Source organism: Coturnix japonica, chromosome 1 (genome assembly GCF_054131305.1).
Source record: "Coturnix japonica strain WE chromosome 1, WE-NBRP24, whole genome shotgun sequence".
Taxonomy (NCBI): Eukaryota; Metazoa; Chordata; class Aves; order Galliformes; family Phasianidae; genus Coturnix; species Coturnix japonica.
The window spans coordinates 1,644,068-1,663,241 of record NC_140663.1 but is presented as its reverse complement, the minus strand read 5'-3'; the positions used below and the strand labels follow the sequence as shown (position 1 = coordinate 1,663,241).

The 19,174-nt window shown below is 40.2% G+C and overlaps 1 protein-coding gene across 2 annotated transcripts in view; it reads right to left on the bottom strand.

Moving 5' to 3' along the window:
* CHCHD3 (coiled-coil-helix-coiled-coil-helix domain containing 3) overlaps window positions 1-19,174 on the bottom strand; it is a 145,984-nt gene that overhangs the window by 24,898 nt on the left and 101,912 nt on the right. For both annotated transcript variants that reach the window (XM_015861656.3, XM_015861752.3), the window contains exon 6: window positions 4,019-4,089. In XM_015861656.3, the coding sequence (XP_015717142.2) occupies window positions 4,019-4,089 (71 nt within the window). The remainder of the gene's footprint in view (window positions 1-4,018; window positions 4,090-19,174) is intronic.

The window sequence follows — 19,174 nt, the reverse complement described above, 5'->3', positions numbered from 1 at the left end:
TTTGGCTTCATCAAAACCTCGTCAGCTATGGTTTCTATTGTGAATTTTGGCAAAAACACAACTTAAAGGAATATTTTGTATATATTTATGTATACAACATAACAGTGCTTTATTTTTTATATCTTCAGCAATCATTAGCAAATCAAACTTCAAGACACAGCAGATAGTAACTAAAGGAAGGCATGATATTGAAGTTTTACCTAATAATCCTGCTCATAGAATCACAGAATGGCCTGGGTTGAAATGGACCACAATGATCATCCAGTTTCAACCCCACTGCTATGTGCAGGATCGCCAACCACCAGACCAGGCTGCCCAAAGCCACATCCAGCCTGGCCTTGAATGCCTGCAGGGATGGGGCATCCACAGCCTCCTTGGGCAACCTGTTCCAATGCGTCACCACCCTCTGAGTTCTCCATGTCCCAAATCATCCCACAATGAACTACATTCAAGGCCACTACAGCCTATTAGATCTGGTGGTTGTTGACCCTGCGCATAGCAGGGGGTTGAAACTTGCTCATCATTGTGGTCCATTTCAACCCAGCTCATTGTATGATTCATTTCAGGGACATAACCTAGTGGGCATTGTGAAGATGGGTTGACCGTCGGACTAGATGGTCCAATCTTTTCCAACCTTATTGATTCTGTGATTCTGTGTGATTCATGCTTTGCTTTGTACAATCACCACCAAGGCAGTGCAAATCCAAACAAACAGCCATGGAACACTGTTTTGCCAAGGAACCTGCAGCCAGAAGCAACTTTATGCTGGCTAAGAGAGAGCAGGACGGGAACAGCTAAATATTTTGAACAAGCGTTAGTGCGCAGTTATGAAGTGTAATCTACTGCAAGGAATCAAAAAACACAGGAAATAAAGGAGAAATATTTATTTTAGGCAGGATTTGAGCTCTCCGCTTACTCTGTTCCTAAATGAGTAATCAAGACGTTACTTGGCTCTAAACACCACGGGGGAATAAAATGTCACCATTGCAGCTGCCAAATTTCCCGCTACCAGCCCTTCAAATTAAGGGGGAAAAAAAATTATATGAATGTACAATTTCATTAGTGAAAAGTCCAAATCTTTGCCCAAAGCCTGGTTCTTCCTGTAACATCACATTCTTTTCTTCTTGTGTAAACTTCTCATTATAACAGAGACATCTTCATAATATAATAATTCTGGTTATAATGTAACTGCGGGTAACATAACTCCTACATTAGAAAAGGCAGCATGCCCTAGTAATGTTGTTTTAATGTAATTTGTGTACTGCAGGAACTGGCTGAACCTGGTCATTTAGAATTTGATCAATGTGAATTAGTGTCTTAAAGAGATGAACCATTTGATAATTCAGAATTTGATCAATGTGTATCAGGACCCCACGGAGATAAAACATTTATCATGAACATTTGGAATATCAGTCTAATCTAGGCAGCGCTGCAGAAGGTAATAAACAGGCATCAATAAGGTCTGCAGACAAAGTACAGAAGAGCTGTCAGTTCTCGGATACAAAACCTATATGGGATATTTGGTTATTCCCCTTCAATGGGCTAAACTATCCCTGTAGACTGAGGAAGCCACAGCTGACGTAATTTCAAGGACTAAATGGAGGAAGGAAAAGAAAATCCAGGAAATATTTAAGTAATTAACCACAACACTTTGCTCTTGAAAGAGATACAGCTTAAATAGTTGTAGTAATACAAGTTATCTCAATAACAGTTAGTAACTCACTGCATTGTAGATGCTTAAAATTGAGACTTTTATAATAATTCCACAATTAGATCTATTAGTCTCTCACTTAGAACCTGAAATCACACTGACACGCAGCACACTGGTTTATGCATTAACAAAATTCAGCAGTTCAACCTTATTTAATTCTCCTTTTACAGCCAATTAAACAAGCTCTTTAAACACCCCTGCTTGAAACTCTGTCCACAATCCTCACGTGCAATTAAACTGAACATGAGAAGTGCCTGGCGACGCCAAAAGAGCATCATCTTCAGGTCTCACTAAATCATTCATAATTTATCCATCAAGCTACACACAAAAGGCAGTGCTAAAATTACGTCTGCTGAATTTAAACCCTCAGTAAAAAAGACGTGCCATTTAAAAGGATTTTACATAAGCAAGAGTTTAAAATGGTACAGTAACATGGAGATTTTACGCCCTTCATCAAACCTATTCTGATTTATGTCCATATTTTAGACATCTTTTCTTTCTGTTAACGTTTTCCTTTTGCATTTAATGCAATGGATCAAAATCAGATCCACTCATCTGAAAGCTCCAAATAATTTTCAAGAAAAACTGGCCTGAAGTACAGAGAAAGCACTGCACTTCCAGTACTGAGGATGCAATGAAGTCTGGTCAAACAGCTGAGACCTATTATGTTCAATAAATGCCTGGATGCTGTACTGATGGCCATAGATTAGTGGGAGATACTGGTGATAGGTGGATGGTTGGACTGGGTGATCCTGGAGGTCTTTTCAAACCTTGGTGATTCTATGATAAATACTAAATATTTATCTATAAATAATAATCTATAAATACTATAATAAATCTATAAATACTAAATAAATATCTAAATACTAAATACTCTAGTATTTAGAAAATGAAGAACTGACCAATCTGCTCTACTGAAAGGAACCTCCAATTACCAAAGTCCTCTTTGTTAAATGCTCTTTCTTTTATACACACAGCCTGAAGCATCCTTCAAATGGCTTTCTTAAAATATGTAGCTGTTGTTTGACGCTGACTGGTCCATGAGCCAGCTCTTTGTATGCAAAAAGAACCCAGCAGCATTTGATTAATTCAGCAAATCGATTACATACCAGGGGAAAAAAAAAAAACAGATTTCAAAAAGTTTCCTACCTCTGGCCATAACAACACAAACCTATCAACTACCATTTCAAATAACAATAACGTCTCATTTTGAAATAGTACAAGCTAGATTAGGCAATAATGATGATTTAAAAACACGAAAGTAAGCAGCCACAACAAGGGAAGGAAAAATACCCCCCTTGATGGGGTTCTTACACAGTGGAAAATAATGACAATGAATGACAGCATACCAGGCTTCCCATCTGTAACAGAAAGACCTCCAAATTATGTTAAAATCGCACCAATGTCAATGGTCATTCTGTCCCTCTGACTTAAGGGACATAAAAATTCAGTCCACAGTTATATAAACTCTGCATCATTAACCAGCACAAAGATTTCACATACACACTTGAGAATATTAGCAACTCCTCACATTAAAATGATTTTATCTTACAGTTAAGTAGTTTCCATCACTATCAGCAGCTCAAGAAAAACCTTTTCTCCTCTTTCTCATCAAAGAGAGAAACAAAACAAAATAGAAAGCACAACAAAAAGCCTTCAGAAACCTAAAAACAGGAACAAAAATAATTCCCTTTGCACAGCATTTCTTGGTTACCGCTGAAACTATAAGGTTGTATGAAGTTCTCTTTGTATCCTCATTGAAATGATAAATGGTACCTTCTACCTAATGGATGAACTAGCAAAAAGGGAAGAGTCCAAGGCTAAGGGTCAGAGTCACTTTGATACATCAATTACTGCATCTTCATTTACCCATCCTCAGGACTAATAAAATTTATTTAATTTGACCTTCATCGGTAGGGGCAAAGTGAAGTTGCTAATTTAAATCCTTTCACGTCATGCAAGCACAGGATGAACGCTATTGTAATGCAAAGTTGGAATGACATTTTTGTTGTCCCAGCAGAGGAAAAAAAAATTGTTAAAGAATATATTTTTAGGATACTTCACACATCTTATCAAATACAGATTAATTAGGACATTACTGACTGCGCATCTAATTTCCATGAAGCTTATGGTTACTATGCACTGGCCTCCAAATTCTTCAAAATTCTCTCATCTGAACAACCAGTATTTTTTCCAAGACAGATTGATAGGATCTGTGATAGCAGAAATGGGAGTTAATATGCATTTTAAAATGGATAAGAATTCATTTACCTGCCAGGCTCAAAAACAAAGGTAGAAAAGACTTACTTGAACCGGGCTGACACTTCATCGGCAGCTTTTTGGTATTGCTCTGTGGTTACTTTGTAGAATTGGGCACTCTGTAAAGTTAAAAATAGAGGAAAAAAAGTCTAAGAGTTAATAATATGGTTTTCACATAATAGCTGTTAATATATGTGTGAACACCTGGTAAGTAACATTAATTTAGATATTTCACACATTTCAGTTGCTTAAAACCAAACCACCAACAAAAAGGAAACAAACACGCAAAGACAACAACCCAAGAGCCCTCATCTCTGCTATACTACAAAGCTTCACAGACATTTTTGTTAAGTAAGTAAGTGTGTCCTGCTGGCCCTGGAAGGTTCTGCAAAAGAGATGACTCACAAGAAGGAAACTGCAAAGAGAGACAGGGTACAATTCACACAGTTAAGCACTAGGAAATATTGCAACCTGTGAAGCTTCTCCACTAGGAAAAAAAAATCCAAATATTGAATCCTTACTTCTTTGTTTGAGTCTCTTTGTGTTACTTACACACACATCCCCAACTATTCTGCACACGATACTGATGTCAGGCTCCGAGAATGAACAATAAATTAACCACAGCTTGACTCTTCCTTTTGCTCTTTGCCTCAGCAACGCTGCTTGCAGACATTTAGTTTAATTTCCAACACTTCCAAGTTGCTTCAACCACTTCTGAGAATCACAGAGTGGCCTGGGTAGGAAGGGACCTCAAAGATCATGAAACTCCAACCCCCCCACAACACCAACCTCCACACTGAATACTAGCCCAGGCTGCCCATGGCCCCATCCAACCTGGCCTTGAACACCTCCAGGGATGGACGGGGCATCCACAACCTCTCTGTGCAGCTGCTCCAGCACCTCACCACTCTTATAGTAAAGAACTTCCCTCTGATATCCAACCTAAATCTTCCCTCCTTCAAATCATTTCCCTTTCTCCTGATATTATCTATCTTTTCATAGAGTTGACTCCTCCCCTGTTTGTAGGCTCCCTTTAGGAACTGAAAAGCTGCAATGAGGTCACCCCTCAGCCTTCTCTTCTCCAGGATGAACAAGCCCAGCTCCCTCAATCTGCCTTCCTTTGAAGGAGGCAGTGCTCCAGCCCTCTGATCATCTTTGTGGCCTCCTCTGGACTCTCTCCACCAGCTCCTTGTCTTTCTTGTATTGGGTGCCCCAGACTTGGATGCGATACTCCAGATGGGGCCTCACAAGGGCAGAGCAGAGAGGGACAATCCCCTCCCTGTCCCTGCTGGCCACTCCTCTGCTGATGGAACCCAGCTTGCCATTTGCTTTCTGAGATGCAAAAGAACAGTGCTGGCTCATGTTAAGTTTTTCATCCCTCTTCTGCAGGGCTACTTGCAGAGATTGTTCCTTCCAGCCTGTATATATGCCTGCGATTCCTCTGGCTGAAGTGTAAGACCGTGCACGTGCATATGATCAATTTCCAAAATGCAGGTCAGACAAGACTGAGTCATCAAGCAGTAAAACTTTTCTATACACGAAAATGGCAAAATTTCTCAGTGGGACATAGAATATTCAAAGACAAATCACTATAATGTTGTGATGCTTCATGTCCGGATAATATATACCTGGCATTTTTAAAGAGATTTTTATAGTCCTAGCACAGTTGGACTTAAGACGTAATAGCAATGGCACCTGGCTTCACAGTTGGAGGAATAATGAAAAGTTAAAGCAGTTCAAAAGTTCTCTGAAACATTATTTTTCCATGAATGGAGGAGCCAATAGGAGAAACAACACTGTGGAGAAGCACCAAGGTGTTCTTGGCACTTGCAGGATCCCCTTCTTAGTGTTGCAACTCTCGAGTCATCTGGCATCCCAGGAAGGCATGTTAACATGGCAACAAAACTCTTACAATTACATGCTGTGTGACTGCTGAAAAAGCCTTTTGAATCTTTATTTTAACAACCTACCTATTAATGCTACGGTTTAAGGTTATTCATTCCGTAACACAATTTTGCTTCTTTGGAGCATTTAGTATACATGCATGGAACAATACAGTACAGGGAAGTGTCATTCCAGTTCTATTTTGGGTAAAGCAAGTGCTTTAAGATATTTACTGAAGACACTGAAAAAGCAATGTGACCAAAACACTGCCAGAAAATAAGCAAAAGAGCCCTTAAAATGGAAAGCTCACTCTTTTGCAAGTGCTGAAGATGACAGTATCCTCGATCAGTGAGTTAGCAAACACGTCCTGAACAAAATGTACCTGTGTCAAATTGGGTAATGAGAAATGCAGGGAAGAAAGCTCGCTATGGTAGAAACATCTGATGGAAACTCCAAAGCATGCAGCGCTATCTAAAAAAATAAAAACATTTTCCCTTTCCATTTGAGGAAATCACCTTCCAAGGTCCTTCCATGTGAATTATGGACTTGATACATACAGAAATCACTGACAATAACACCAACTCTGAACACGGCTCCAATTGCATCGCCAGGCCAATATTTTACTGCAAATGATAACAAATAGTGCAGCGACTCCCATGGTCAAAGGGCACACACAGATCACAAAGAGCGCGGTGGTCTGCTGCAGCCTTGCTTCTGAGCTTCAGACCTAATCATTCACTTGTACCGAAATCAAGGCTTCCACGCATGCGACTCGGGGTCATTTATTTTTTCATAAATCACTGCTGGCCGGTAAGAAAATGAAAATGAAATCCTCCTCACACCAGTGACCCCCTCACGTCCCGCAATCCCAGCTGCCCAATGACAGCCGCGTCCAGGTTCCTCGGACATAGATGCAATCAATAGGGATGTGATTAGACAGCAGGCTGACTGCGGGGCGAGTGCGGACAGGTCACCATTTGAGATGATGAATAGCTCTCTATCATCCTACAGTCCCCTACGACGCTAACATTTACTATAATCTTATTTGGGTTGCGATTTGTCTTTCTTTGGCCTGATCAATAAAGATGAACACAACAGTTGTAAGGATCGATTGCAATTTTTTATCATTTTCAAGCATGAAGGAGCGTTTTTGACACAAAAACAATATTCTGAGCGTACTTCTTCTACTTTTTAATTGCAGTTCAAGTGATCAGCTGAGCTTCTATATATGCCAAGAAGTTTTAATCCTACAATAGACTCAAGCTATTGAGAAATCATTTGTTATTTTAGATAAAGTGTGCCATGTTTCTCAGATCAGATCTTCATTTGAAAGTCATTCAGTCTCTCTTTCAGAGAGATATTCTCTATAAACCAGAGAGGAAATATCATTTCAGAAGTCCTCTCAAATCCTCCTGATAAGAATGCAGTGGGCATTCCTCTAAACACAGAAAACACGGTGGTATAACACAGCACTGCTAACACAGGTATTTCCCCTGGTCTCTGTATTTATGTTGTGTATGTAGTCCAAATATGCATGGATTGCTTAGCCCCAAGCACAAGATAAAACTGTGGTCCAATACAGAGATTAGAAGCAGTGGCAGATTATCAGAGTAATTCTGGATTAGGATCACAGAATCACAGAATTGTAGAATAGCCCAGGTTGAAAAGGACCACAATGATCATCCAGTTTCAACCCCCCTGCTATGTGCAGGGTCACCAACCACCAGACCAGGCTGCCCAGAGCCACATCCAGCCTGGCCTTGAATGCCTCCAGGGATGGGGCATCCACAACCTCCTTGGGCAATCTGTTCCAGTGCATCACCACCCTCTGAGTGAAAAACTTCCTCCTAATCTCTAACCTAAACTTCCTCTGTCTCAGTTTAAAACCATTCCCCCTTGTCCTATCACTATCCACCCTCACAAACAACTGTACCCTCCTCCTGTTTATACACTCCCTTCAAATATTGGAAGGCCACGGTGAGGTCTCCCTGGAGCCTTCTCTTCTCCAAGCTTCATTTCACTTATATAGATAGATATCTAAAAAATATCTCTATAAATATCTAAAACCATGTAAGATGTTTAAGGTAATAAATGTGCCTTTCTTAAACATATGGAATCTACCTATATGTATATTTCAAGGATTCTCTTCATGGTGCTACTAAAATGGTAGCAAACAGTACAGCTGAGTTCCTTTTATCTTTGATTCAGGTCCCCTCGGAGCACACATTATAAAACAATCCTTGCTTACAGGCTTATGCAGCATCTTCCTCTCATTTATACTCTTCTCTTCAGCTGTATAATAGAACCATGGCTTTCTGCAGACCTTTATTATGGCCTTCTTTGTTGAAAGAAGTATGAAAAGTGCAGGAATTATGTTATGAAAGAGCCGAGGATCTTCCAGAAGGGAAGAAGAAATGTCAGGGTTATGGCAATTAATCATCATCCCAGATTATCTGGAAGACGCTATTTCTGCATCTGCTATGGAGTTCTTACACAATGTGGGTGTGTTGCTTGACTTTAATATCAACACAAAGTGGCAAATGTGGTTCTTGATGACTAAACTTCAGCTTGTTCAAAGAATCTAGTCTGATCACTGAGGATTCAGGCCAGCAGATCTCACACCTTACAGAATATGGAGAATAGTTTGAATTTCACTATCATTGCTCACACAAAAGGGGGCTCAGTAAGTAGCTCAACATAGAGATTTAAGATTTAAGCTGCTGAAATAGAGGGAAATTAACCTAAGAATCCAAGCCACCAGTGCCTTACCTCCCTCTTACAAGCAAAAATAGAACCTGGAGTAATTTTGATTTTAGCCACTGTGCATTTGTTATGTGTACAAAATAAAAGGTTTAGACTTAGGAATTAAGACATTTATTTTCAGTTCTATAATATTATAGAAATGGCAAAGCAGAAGGGCCTACCTCAATCTTGTGAAGTTTGAATGCTGTCAAATAAATAATGGATGCCACGCACACCGAGCACCATGTGTACTGAATAAGTGGGATCATATGGGGGATTCACAGCAATTACATGAGCAGGTGTGGTTACGCATTAGAGATTTGCATCAACTGCAGAAGCCCACTGCCTTCTATGCCAAAGTTTCCCAACTTGCAAGCGGATAAATACAATGTAGGAAACACAGTTTTGCTCCTCTGCTTATCCACCTGGGTTTGTATGGCCAAGGGTTCTTGCTATGATAACAAAAATCTAAGACAGAGAAGGGAGAACACTGCTTTAATAAATGCATAGATGGATACTTTTATAGTAATATCATTTCTGCTTAACTGGAACAGGAAAAGTTTAGGCACAAAGAACCAAAAAATGAACAAAAAAAAAAAACCCAAAAACACAAAAATGATCCAAAGAGGGCACAATTCTTGCTTCTGGGCACAAAATCCTTAGCCTTTAGGTCCAATATTAACAAATCAGCCATATTCAAAACACTGTCACTTTGTGTAACCCGGTGTTATTTACAGTGCAGGCAGTATGCAATTACAGGAGTTCTGTTGAAAAGCCTACAAAAACTCACAGCAGTGACTAATTTTACATGGGACTGTAATCCAATTAGCCTGAATAGCACCACCACATGTTAAGTAAGTTACTTCAGTGTTTATGGCTTGAAGACTGAGCAGATAACACAGGATGCAACCAAATTAAAACGACTGATAATCAGCGTTTGCTGCGCATCTCATTTAATATCCTTCCTCAAAAGAAAGGTCGGGATTTTGGTAAAAGCTTTAGAAAAGCCACCTCCAAAGTGTGGGAACAGAGGGAGATGTAGGCTGGCATTATGGAAGAGAAGCCAAAGGAAAGAGGCTTGCAATTTAACTTTAAATCTATCCAATTTCCCCTGATAAATACACAGAGCCTTAGCAAGGATAAGGCGTGCTGTAGCTCAGGTGGAACAAAATATGCTCTACAAAAAGAAGTATTCTCCTTGTGTTTGCCCTCAAAGAAAAAAAAACTTCCCTGAAGAAAAGTAAGAGCAGACGCTTCTTAAAGAGCATATTGTGGAGGAACAGGAGTATGATTATTTAACTAGACGGCTCTGATTTCAAAAGTCTGTGTAAGGAAATAAAGTCCCATAGAACTCGAGGAGGTCACCTGTTTTGTCTGCATGCGGGACCTCAAAGCAGAAGTGCATCTTTTACTCTCGGCTGAAAATCTTCAGATATCCTGGATGATCAAGTTCTGACAGATCTTGTGTCATCCGAGCTGATAAAAGGTTGTCAAAAAGAACCAAGAGAACTTGAGAGTCCTCATTTAATTTCACTAAAGATACATAACCTATATGCACTATTTTATAACAAATGTGTTGAAGCTGTTTTCACTGCAGATGTACCGCGACTTCTTTTTTTGCCACTGAAGTTTTCCTTTTAAGCCTCTTGGCTCTTAATGCCCTGATCCAATTCAATATGAACATAACATTCATGCATTCTATCTAAGGGTAGGTATTCTTTTTTTAATTTTTAATCTAATAGTTTTGTAGTTAACAGTTTATTTGACAAAGGAAATGTCGTGTGACTTCCACACAAAGGAGACAAATGTGGCCTTTGCTTCAAGTCAGTGCTTGAGAAAGACAAAAATGAGCACAGCTTGACTTCAGAGCAGCTCAGCACCTGCTCCACCCACCAGAGGAATGAAGAGCTTGGGCTGTTTGGCACCTTTGAGAATCAGGGGAGAATTTTTTAATTTAAAGACTTCTTTTTCCTTGTCATCCTCCCCCACCGAAGGACTCAAAGCATCGGCAGGCAAAGATTACCATGCTCCTTAAATGGCAAATTGGAAAGTTTTCTCTGCTTCTTTTTAATCCATTGCTGCTGAAGCTGGGCTGTCTTTTATCCCATAATTGAACTTCTGGCCATTTCATCTCAGTATCCTTTATGAACTCACTTGTGGATAACATGAAGTTTTGTTTTATTCATTCTGTTGACACACAGCCTGAGACCTATATGGCCTTCAATGAAAAGATTTCCAAAGCCCTTAGGAAGAAACTGTTCCTAAGCTTCATAGATATCAACCCAGCCTCAAGGCTGCCACAGTCCCCACTCTGTTTTTGCACCACAAAGTGGGGACCAGCAGCCAAGCACAGCCACACGTGCCCAAAGTGAAACATTACAGCAAAGAAAACCCATAGAGAACTGTGGCTCGGGTAGCAGGAGTCACTGCATAAGATGCATGATCACTAGTTCATGCCCCACTGTTAGGCACATAAAGTTGACCGCATGGATTATAAAGAAAAAGGCAAGAAATACTGCTGAAAGAAATGCCCTTACAACACGGTCATGCTTAATCTCTGATGCTGCCAATAAAACCAACGAACATGCAAAAAAAGAGGAAGAACTGGGGAAGAGGGAATGACAGTAAGACAATAAGACTGTCTATTGCAGTGCTAAACAGCGTCCATATATCTAAGTTTCAAATGATATTAACTTACTGCTTTATAAATATATGGCCATTTTTATTGCATCTTTATTTGGATTAAAAACCTCTATTTGTCTCTGAATTTATTTTAATAAGCCAGGGAAAGCCAAGCATGTAACATCATACAGATTCTCAAATAATACTGCATCTTTATTCCACCACAAATGCTATTAAAATGATACATGAAGGAAGTAATTTCTCCTGAAATCTCATCAAAACAGGCCTTTGCTTCAATTTTTAAACAAGTTATTTTCATAGAAGTTATGACCACTCTCATTCAGCCCAGCTGCACACTGAAGCCAACTGTTGCATTTTTCAGCTCCAGAGATGAAACAAGAAAGGTCCAACTCCCTATTTAGGGAATCTACCACATCTTATGCTTTCTGCTCTTGTTGGGCTTTTTAATGTGCTATTCTAAACCCATTCTGAATGAATGGCTGAACATGTTTGGTGCTGTTTTGCCTTCATCACAAGACCTAACTGGATGGACCAAGAAAGTTCTCCGTAACTGGTTATAGGGCTGAAAACACGAGTTATTCAGCTTTTGTGGAAATCTATGCAAACTGAACATATGAGAATGGCTGCTCTCCAAAGCAAACCGGTTTTCTAATTCGAGCTCCAGCATAAAGATAACTTCCAGAGTTTTGGGACTTACAGAAAAACAGCCAAGAGATTCCTTGATGGGAGACCACAACCACGGTATGAGGATGCTCAGGACTATTTAGAAACACTGACATAAACAAAAGAGATATGCACAAATCAGGGGACATGCTTTCAAAGCAGAAAGTAATGATAACCGCAAGAAAGAGGAGAAGTAGATGTAAGGTAGGGAGAGAGAAGACAAACTGTCAGAGAAGCTCTGTAATTCAGTAGAGCTCAGGTAAGGATCTGGGATTCTGGACTTACCCTATGGAGGACATTCAAACAACAAAGCCAAGACTTGTTTTCAGGGGTTTAATTTAGAATGCCTTGAGGTAAGTACATTCTACACTGGCTCAAATTCAAGTGCAAATTCCCCTCTCCTCTGCCCTTTACTCTCACGCCTTTGTAGAACTAGTATGGTCATCCTCCTCTTAGACCTGAAAGAAATTGGCTCTGGACCACAGTGCTCCACTGACAGATTGCGTGTCTGAACTACTAGAGACTGTAGGAAGGACTAAGGGCACCATCTCCATCAAATAACTTTCTACAGAGGGATTCAAAGTCAAACAGGTACCCCAAATAGAGCTGAAGATGTCAGAGACACTACTGCAACCTACCCAAACAAAGGAAAGAAACTATGGCATCTTGGCAACTGTCCTGCCAGCAGACAATTCACTTCCAAACGTGATTTCCTTTATCTCATTACATGTCAAAGACTATACATTCTGTTTGAAAAAGAGTATCCAAATGGTGTACAACACCTATCTCATTTATCAGCAGAAAATGGGCAAAACAGCTTTTGCTTCAACCTTTTCTTTTGAATTTCCAATCCTGTTTTTCAGGCACCGCTAATACCTTTAGCTGCAATTATTAATGCCTCTAAAGTTTTTTCCAAGATATGCTGCACTTCACGTTTCTGCCCTAGTAGAGCATTGATCTCTAATTTGTTAACACTCAGAACTGCCAAAGAAAATGAAAACCTTTGTGAAAAGGACAAATCTATTCAAAATTCTTACAGCTATTCAGCCAAGCATCTAATCTGCATGTAATTGTAGTACAGTCTTTAATACAAATGTTCTCAATCTTAGAGATGCATGTGTAAATGCACAACTATATTTACATCTCCTGCTGATGACAAGATGCCTAATCTAAATCATTCTTATTTACAACTTTTCTTCTAGTCTCACCCCTTTCCCTCTCACACATTATAAATTACATTCTCCCTAAGGGTATCTGTTGGATATTATTTTTACACAACCAAAAGCAGATTTTCCACCCACCTCCATCCCCAAAATGAAAGAAACTCAGAATGGCTGAGGTGGAAAGGGACCCCTGGGTCCATGTGGTCCAACCACATACTGTCCAAGGGGGCTGTGGATGCCCCATCCCAGGAGGCATTCAAGGCCAGGCTGGCAAACGCCATGTTACAGGGAACAACACCAGCTCACAGGCATATGAGGATGACCATGAGCCTTGAATGGCTGTCTATGTTGGAGAACTCAGTACTTTATTTCAATGTATAGAGTATAAATATGTTTCTTTCTCCCCAACTCCCCACCCCCACTAGCTGGATACAGTTATTTCAAATACGGTTATACAGAACTGCAATCCAGCACTGCAGATAGTTTTCATCATCAGTATGGACACACAGAGCATCCCATATCTAGTGCAGCACAAAGTCAGCTTAGCATAAGTCTTCTGTTATATTCATACACAGATGTAGCTCATCTGCTGCATGGATAACTCCTAGAAAATCCAGTGGTGTTACATGCAGGGGAAGTAAACTTGAGCTTCCCCAAGAAGCTGTTACTGCAAACTTATTACAAAGCTCCAAAGCCAATGCAGCCCCTCCAATGGACTACAGCAGCCATGATTTTGAGATCATGTTGCTCAGTCTCCATAGTCAGAGGAGCGGTGTGGGAAAATCACTCATTTCCAATGTTTCAACTCATTTAGTTATCTCATTAAAGTGCCCAATAAAAGAAAATTTCTTCTGTGAATTGCAGGTGAAAATCTGGCTGGATCATCAGTCTCCCCCTAAGAGTCAGTTACATACAGAGTTTCTCAAGTGTCCATTCCACAACATTCCCTAATGCTTCAACTAATGGCACAGAGATGAAACACACGCTCACCAAGTTTGCAAATAACACCAGAATGGAGGCACACACCCTATAGGAAAGGGGAATGAAATATAAACCGTTCAGTCTGGAAGAGAGCAAGACTTGGAGGGATCAGCTGGAGCACATTGGACCTGATGGGGCATGTCCAGAAGAGAGTGACAAAAATGATCCAAAGGAAAGAAGAATTCTCCTAATGAGGACAGGTTGAGGGAGCTGAGGCTGAAGAGAAGGCACTGAGAAGATCTAAGGAGTTTTCAGTATATAAAGGTGGCCTATGAGAAAGAAGGTGACAGGCTCCTTAGCAGGGTGATGTGATAAAACAAGGAGAAATGATTTCAAACTAAAAGAAAAGAGATTTAGATTGAATAAAAAGCTTTTCTTAAATACATGTGTAAGTAGTGAAGCACTAGAAAGAGCTTGTTCAAAGAGCTGGTGGATACCCTGTTCCTGGAGACACCCAATGTCAGACCAGACAGGGATCTGAGCTGATCGAGCTGTTCATTTCCCTGTTCATTTCAAGGGAGCTGGACTAAACCACTTTCAAAGGTCCCTTCCAGCTCAAACGATTCTATGATTCTATGACCTAGCAGCCTTAAAAGCCTGAAGAGGAGCTCATCATCAAGAAAGAAATGGGCTCCTATAGTGAGAAAACAAGAGCTACAGCTGCAAATAAAATCAACTGAGTTTCTGAATGGGCATGAGGAAAAATGCTTTCTTCCAGGTATAATTAAGAAGAGGGACAGGGACCCTTAGAGGCTGTGGAATCTCCAGCCTTTGTGGCTGACAAAGATCTGATGACAGAAAGCCCTGATCAACCTTGTCTGTCTTCAGTGGTGATTCTCCTTGGAGCAGAAGGTTGGACTTCCCATGGCCCCTTCCAAACTGAATAATGATATGGATATGCATACGTACACCCAGTTATGTTTCTGATACTGGAATGAAAATCTCCTTCAGTTAGTAGGTATTAGCAGCTGTGCATGAAATTCATTTTGTGGCTGAAGCCAAACATACAGAATTAAGGATTGGCTACATCTTCTTTCAAATAAATGAAAAATAGATGAAAATCAAAGTGAAAGCTCTGAATCCCAAAAACATCAACTGACTGGCAGCTGATGTATAACTAAAGCTAAGCAAAAGTCACAAAACTATGTACCAGTAACAGCTTTTGGTGATTATGAAGCGAATAAAGTACTTCAAGGATAGCCTCTTGTAGCTGCTTTAGACTGGTTTGAGCAGTGTGAAAAGATCAGGATTGCTGCAGTACAAATGCTGAGGATCACACGGATTTGTTTGGTAATGATGAGACTCCTACAAAATTATGTTTCCGATTCAGTCTACATTGAGAGCTATGCTGATAATTAGGTTAGCAAGAAATGAAATGAGGTATGAGCAAATTTAAATCAAACTAATGCGAGGCTTTTTCAGTGCTCTTACAGTGATGTATCCCAGAAGACCCATTTTGTTTGGAAACAGCCTTCTGAAAGAAACACAGCCAAAACTAAGGCAGGTGGCCTTCTCACTCAAAAAAAAAAGGCTAAATAAAAATTCCAGGACCTACGAGAAAGAAAACGCTTAAGTTCTCTCAGCATACCACAGTGTGATCATTAGCACCATATACACTGCTTCAGAAGTGAAAAACACAGTTCTGTTGCTCTCAATAGCACCACAAAATTCCTACAGCTGGAAGTTATACCATGGCAAATAATTCAGATGCAGACCTGGAAAACATTTGCAATTTATAGCTCTGTTTCATGACCTCCGAGGACTATTCTCACTACTTAGCAGCCTTCTTTTTCCTGTGTTTTTTTTGGTGTGTGCAGGTTCTGTATATTCTTACCATCAATTTCAATTCTCCCTCCCACAGTGCTCTGTCCATTTTTCAAGCCAGAGCTGTTATTCTGCCTTTCAGCCTTCCCAAAGTTATTTAGTGAATGTTCTCTCCTACATATGTATATTCTTCTACTGGTTTCTTTATTTATCTTCTCCATTCAAAGCCATCACTTGTGCTTTACTATCTCTATTTTGCTAGACATCCACAGCCCTTCAAAGAAACCTCTTCCTCATTAGTCTGAATGGATTTTTAGATGCTTTTTAGGAACACACTCTCTATTCTATGCATATTCCCCTGCACAGCATCCATCTATTTTGGCAAATGAACTCCTTTGTCTCTGTAGGGCATTGATGGCATTACAGAGCAGGTCTGCTCATCCTCTGTGCGCAATGACAGTGGTCCACAGCACTTGTCTCTATGGGATTCATCATGAAAAACCTCAGCTGCCCATAGGTAGATGTTTAAACTGTGATACCTTGATAATCAATAGCAAAACACACAGACAGAATGGAGTAAAGTCATTCTCTTGCCAAACTGAGGGGATGGATTGATAACCATTCAATGGCACCTATCATCTCTCATCAGCAACTGCTGATTGACCCCAGATATTTAATGTAGGCTAGATGTTGCCACCTTAAATGTGTGACAACCACACAGTCTTACCAAGGACATACTCTTCCTTTTACTACTCTGAAAGAGTGATCAGGCACTGGAATGGGCTGCCCAGGGAGGTGTCCAAGGAAAGTTTGGATGTTGTGTTGAGGGACATGGTTTAGTGAGAGCTATTGGTGATGGGTGGATGGTTGGACTGGGTGATCCTGTGGATCATTTCCAACCTCGGGGATTCTATGATTCTATGGTCTTCCCACATGAAGCTCATGAAATCTCCCATGCGCCCTCATAGCCAGCTAACTTAAACCTACTACGGGAGAAACATCCATTTGGTTACTGCGAGACGTGGCATTGCCTTGTAGGATCAGCATCATTGAAAGCTTACCACACACTAAAGAAACTTTCTGCACTGCTGATTGCATTAATGTAATAGAAGGTATCTATTCTCTAGAAGTAAGAAGCATCAAGTTAAATCATCTCAATCAGCAAGCTTCATTTTATAGCGAAAACTCACAGAACATTTAAAATGAACCTTCAGAGGCCATCTAACCCAAATTAGGCTCAACTAGAAGCAGGTGCCCAGGACACTGGAAAATCATGTCTTGAACACTTACAAGGGTGATGATATTCCTTACATCTGTGTCTTAGGGATCATGCCACCAGGAATTGCATTTATGCTACATGCACACGGAAGCTTTCTACCTATTTCCTCTCTTCTCAAACTATTCCTTAAAGCCCGACCAAGAAGAGAAGTAAAAAATTGCCAGTAAATTCAGATATCTGAAAAACATCCACGTTCCCAAAAATTTCCTTGAATTGTATCAACTGCTCAAATAGAAAGGTATCATTCACCCCTACAGGTATTATCACAGAATCAAGGAGTCATTAATGTTGGAAAATATCACTAAGATCACTTGGTCCAGCCACCAACCCATCCCCACCATGCCCTTAAACTCCTAACAAGGAAGGAAGCTCATGGAAGTTGTTTGAAATGTGTAATGAATACAATACGATTCATGTTTGTTTCAAATTTCATGCGAGCAATGCATTATTTGGTAGGGTTAAGTTAAAAAAAAAAAAAAAAAAGCAACAGTTCACTTGTTTCTGGCAGTACAGGGAACAAGACAGCAAAAGCCTCTACTCATCAAATTGAACAGATTCAACTACAGGAAGCAGAAAACTATGAGTAAGGATGGGTAGAGCTGCTGAATGATCCACACAGTACAACAGTATCCCCTGAAAAAGGAGTGCCTAGAGTCCTGATTTAAGACAGTGTCACTTCTTCCAAAACACTATTTTCTCTTCATGCTTCACTCAACAATACACAGATTCTAAGAAAGGACATTTTGGCATGCTGTGCTTGTTACCAGCAAAACCTGCTGAATAAACTAACCATGAAGCATGCTTTAAAAGCCTGTTAAACAAGTTGAGAAAGCAATGAGTAAATAGTAACATAGAATAAAACAGAATCACAGAATGGCCTGGGTTGAAAAGGACCACAATGATCATCAAGTTCCAACCCCCTGCTATGTGCAGGGTCGCCAACCACCAGACCAGGCTGCCCAGAGCCACATCCAGCCTGGCCTTGAATGCCTGCAGGGATGGGGCATCCACAACCTCCTTGGGCAACCTGTTCCAGTGCGTCACCACCCTCTGGGTGAAAAACTTCCTTCTAATATCTCACCTAAACCTCCCCTGACTCAGTTTAGAACCTCAACCTTTCCTCATAGGAGAGCTGCTCCAGCCATCTGATCATCTTAGTGGCCTCCTGTGGACCTGCTCCAAGAGCTCCACATCTTTCTTGTGCTGCGGGACCCAGGCCTGGATGCGGTTAATTCAAAACATTATATAGGTTAAATTCTATGAAATGTGCTATTTCTTATTTATTGCCTAGAAAAGCGAGCAAGTTATCAGAAAATTCACTCCTGATGTGGTATTTTAATGACTGCACTGTTCTGATGATGATGATCAAAGAAACTGAGGCAAAGAAAAAAAAAATTGGTGAATTTTCCATGGCGTAAAGCAGACATGGGATTATCACACTCTCTTTTCAAATTGTTCCTCAATACTTTTCATTTTTTTTCTCAAAAAATAAAAATAAAAAAAAATTGAGGTAGTTCCTCTAACACAGGTCATTTACACCATCAAAATTAGCAGTTATTGTTTGGGACGTTAACCACTGCAGAACACCAATAGGATTTCACTTCTGAAAACTACAGGCCAGGAGGATTAAGCACTGAAATCAGGGGCAAGCCTGGCACAAACAGACATGTGAGCTGGTATGCAGCAACAATTATCTGCAATGCTTTGAAAAAGACATATGGCATCATCAACAAAAAACATACTCTGTGTCATTGCTATAGTTGTTTTAGGAACAAGGGCTATTTGATTGGGGGGTTTTATGTTTAATATATAGGCAAAAAGGCAACCAATTTGGTTGCAGGAAGAATTTCCAACTGGATTACACCAGATAGAAAAAACAGTGAAATGTTAAGGTGAGACATTAAAAAAAAAAGGTAATTCTTCCCTGAGAATTAGACACACGTTTGAACTCTTCTGCTGTGGTTCATTTGAATTTGCTTCATAATTACCGCAATGTTTTTGTATTTTAGTGTGCATAAATACATATTCCTAGATGATTATGGCCCACAGTAGAGCAAACAGTTAAACTCTCTGACAAGGGGGAAA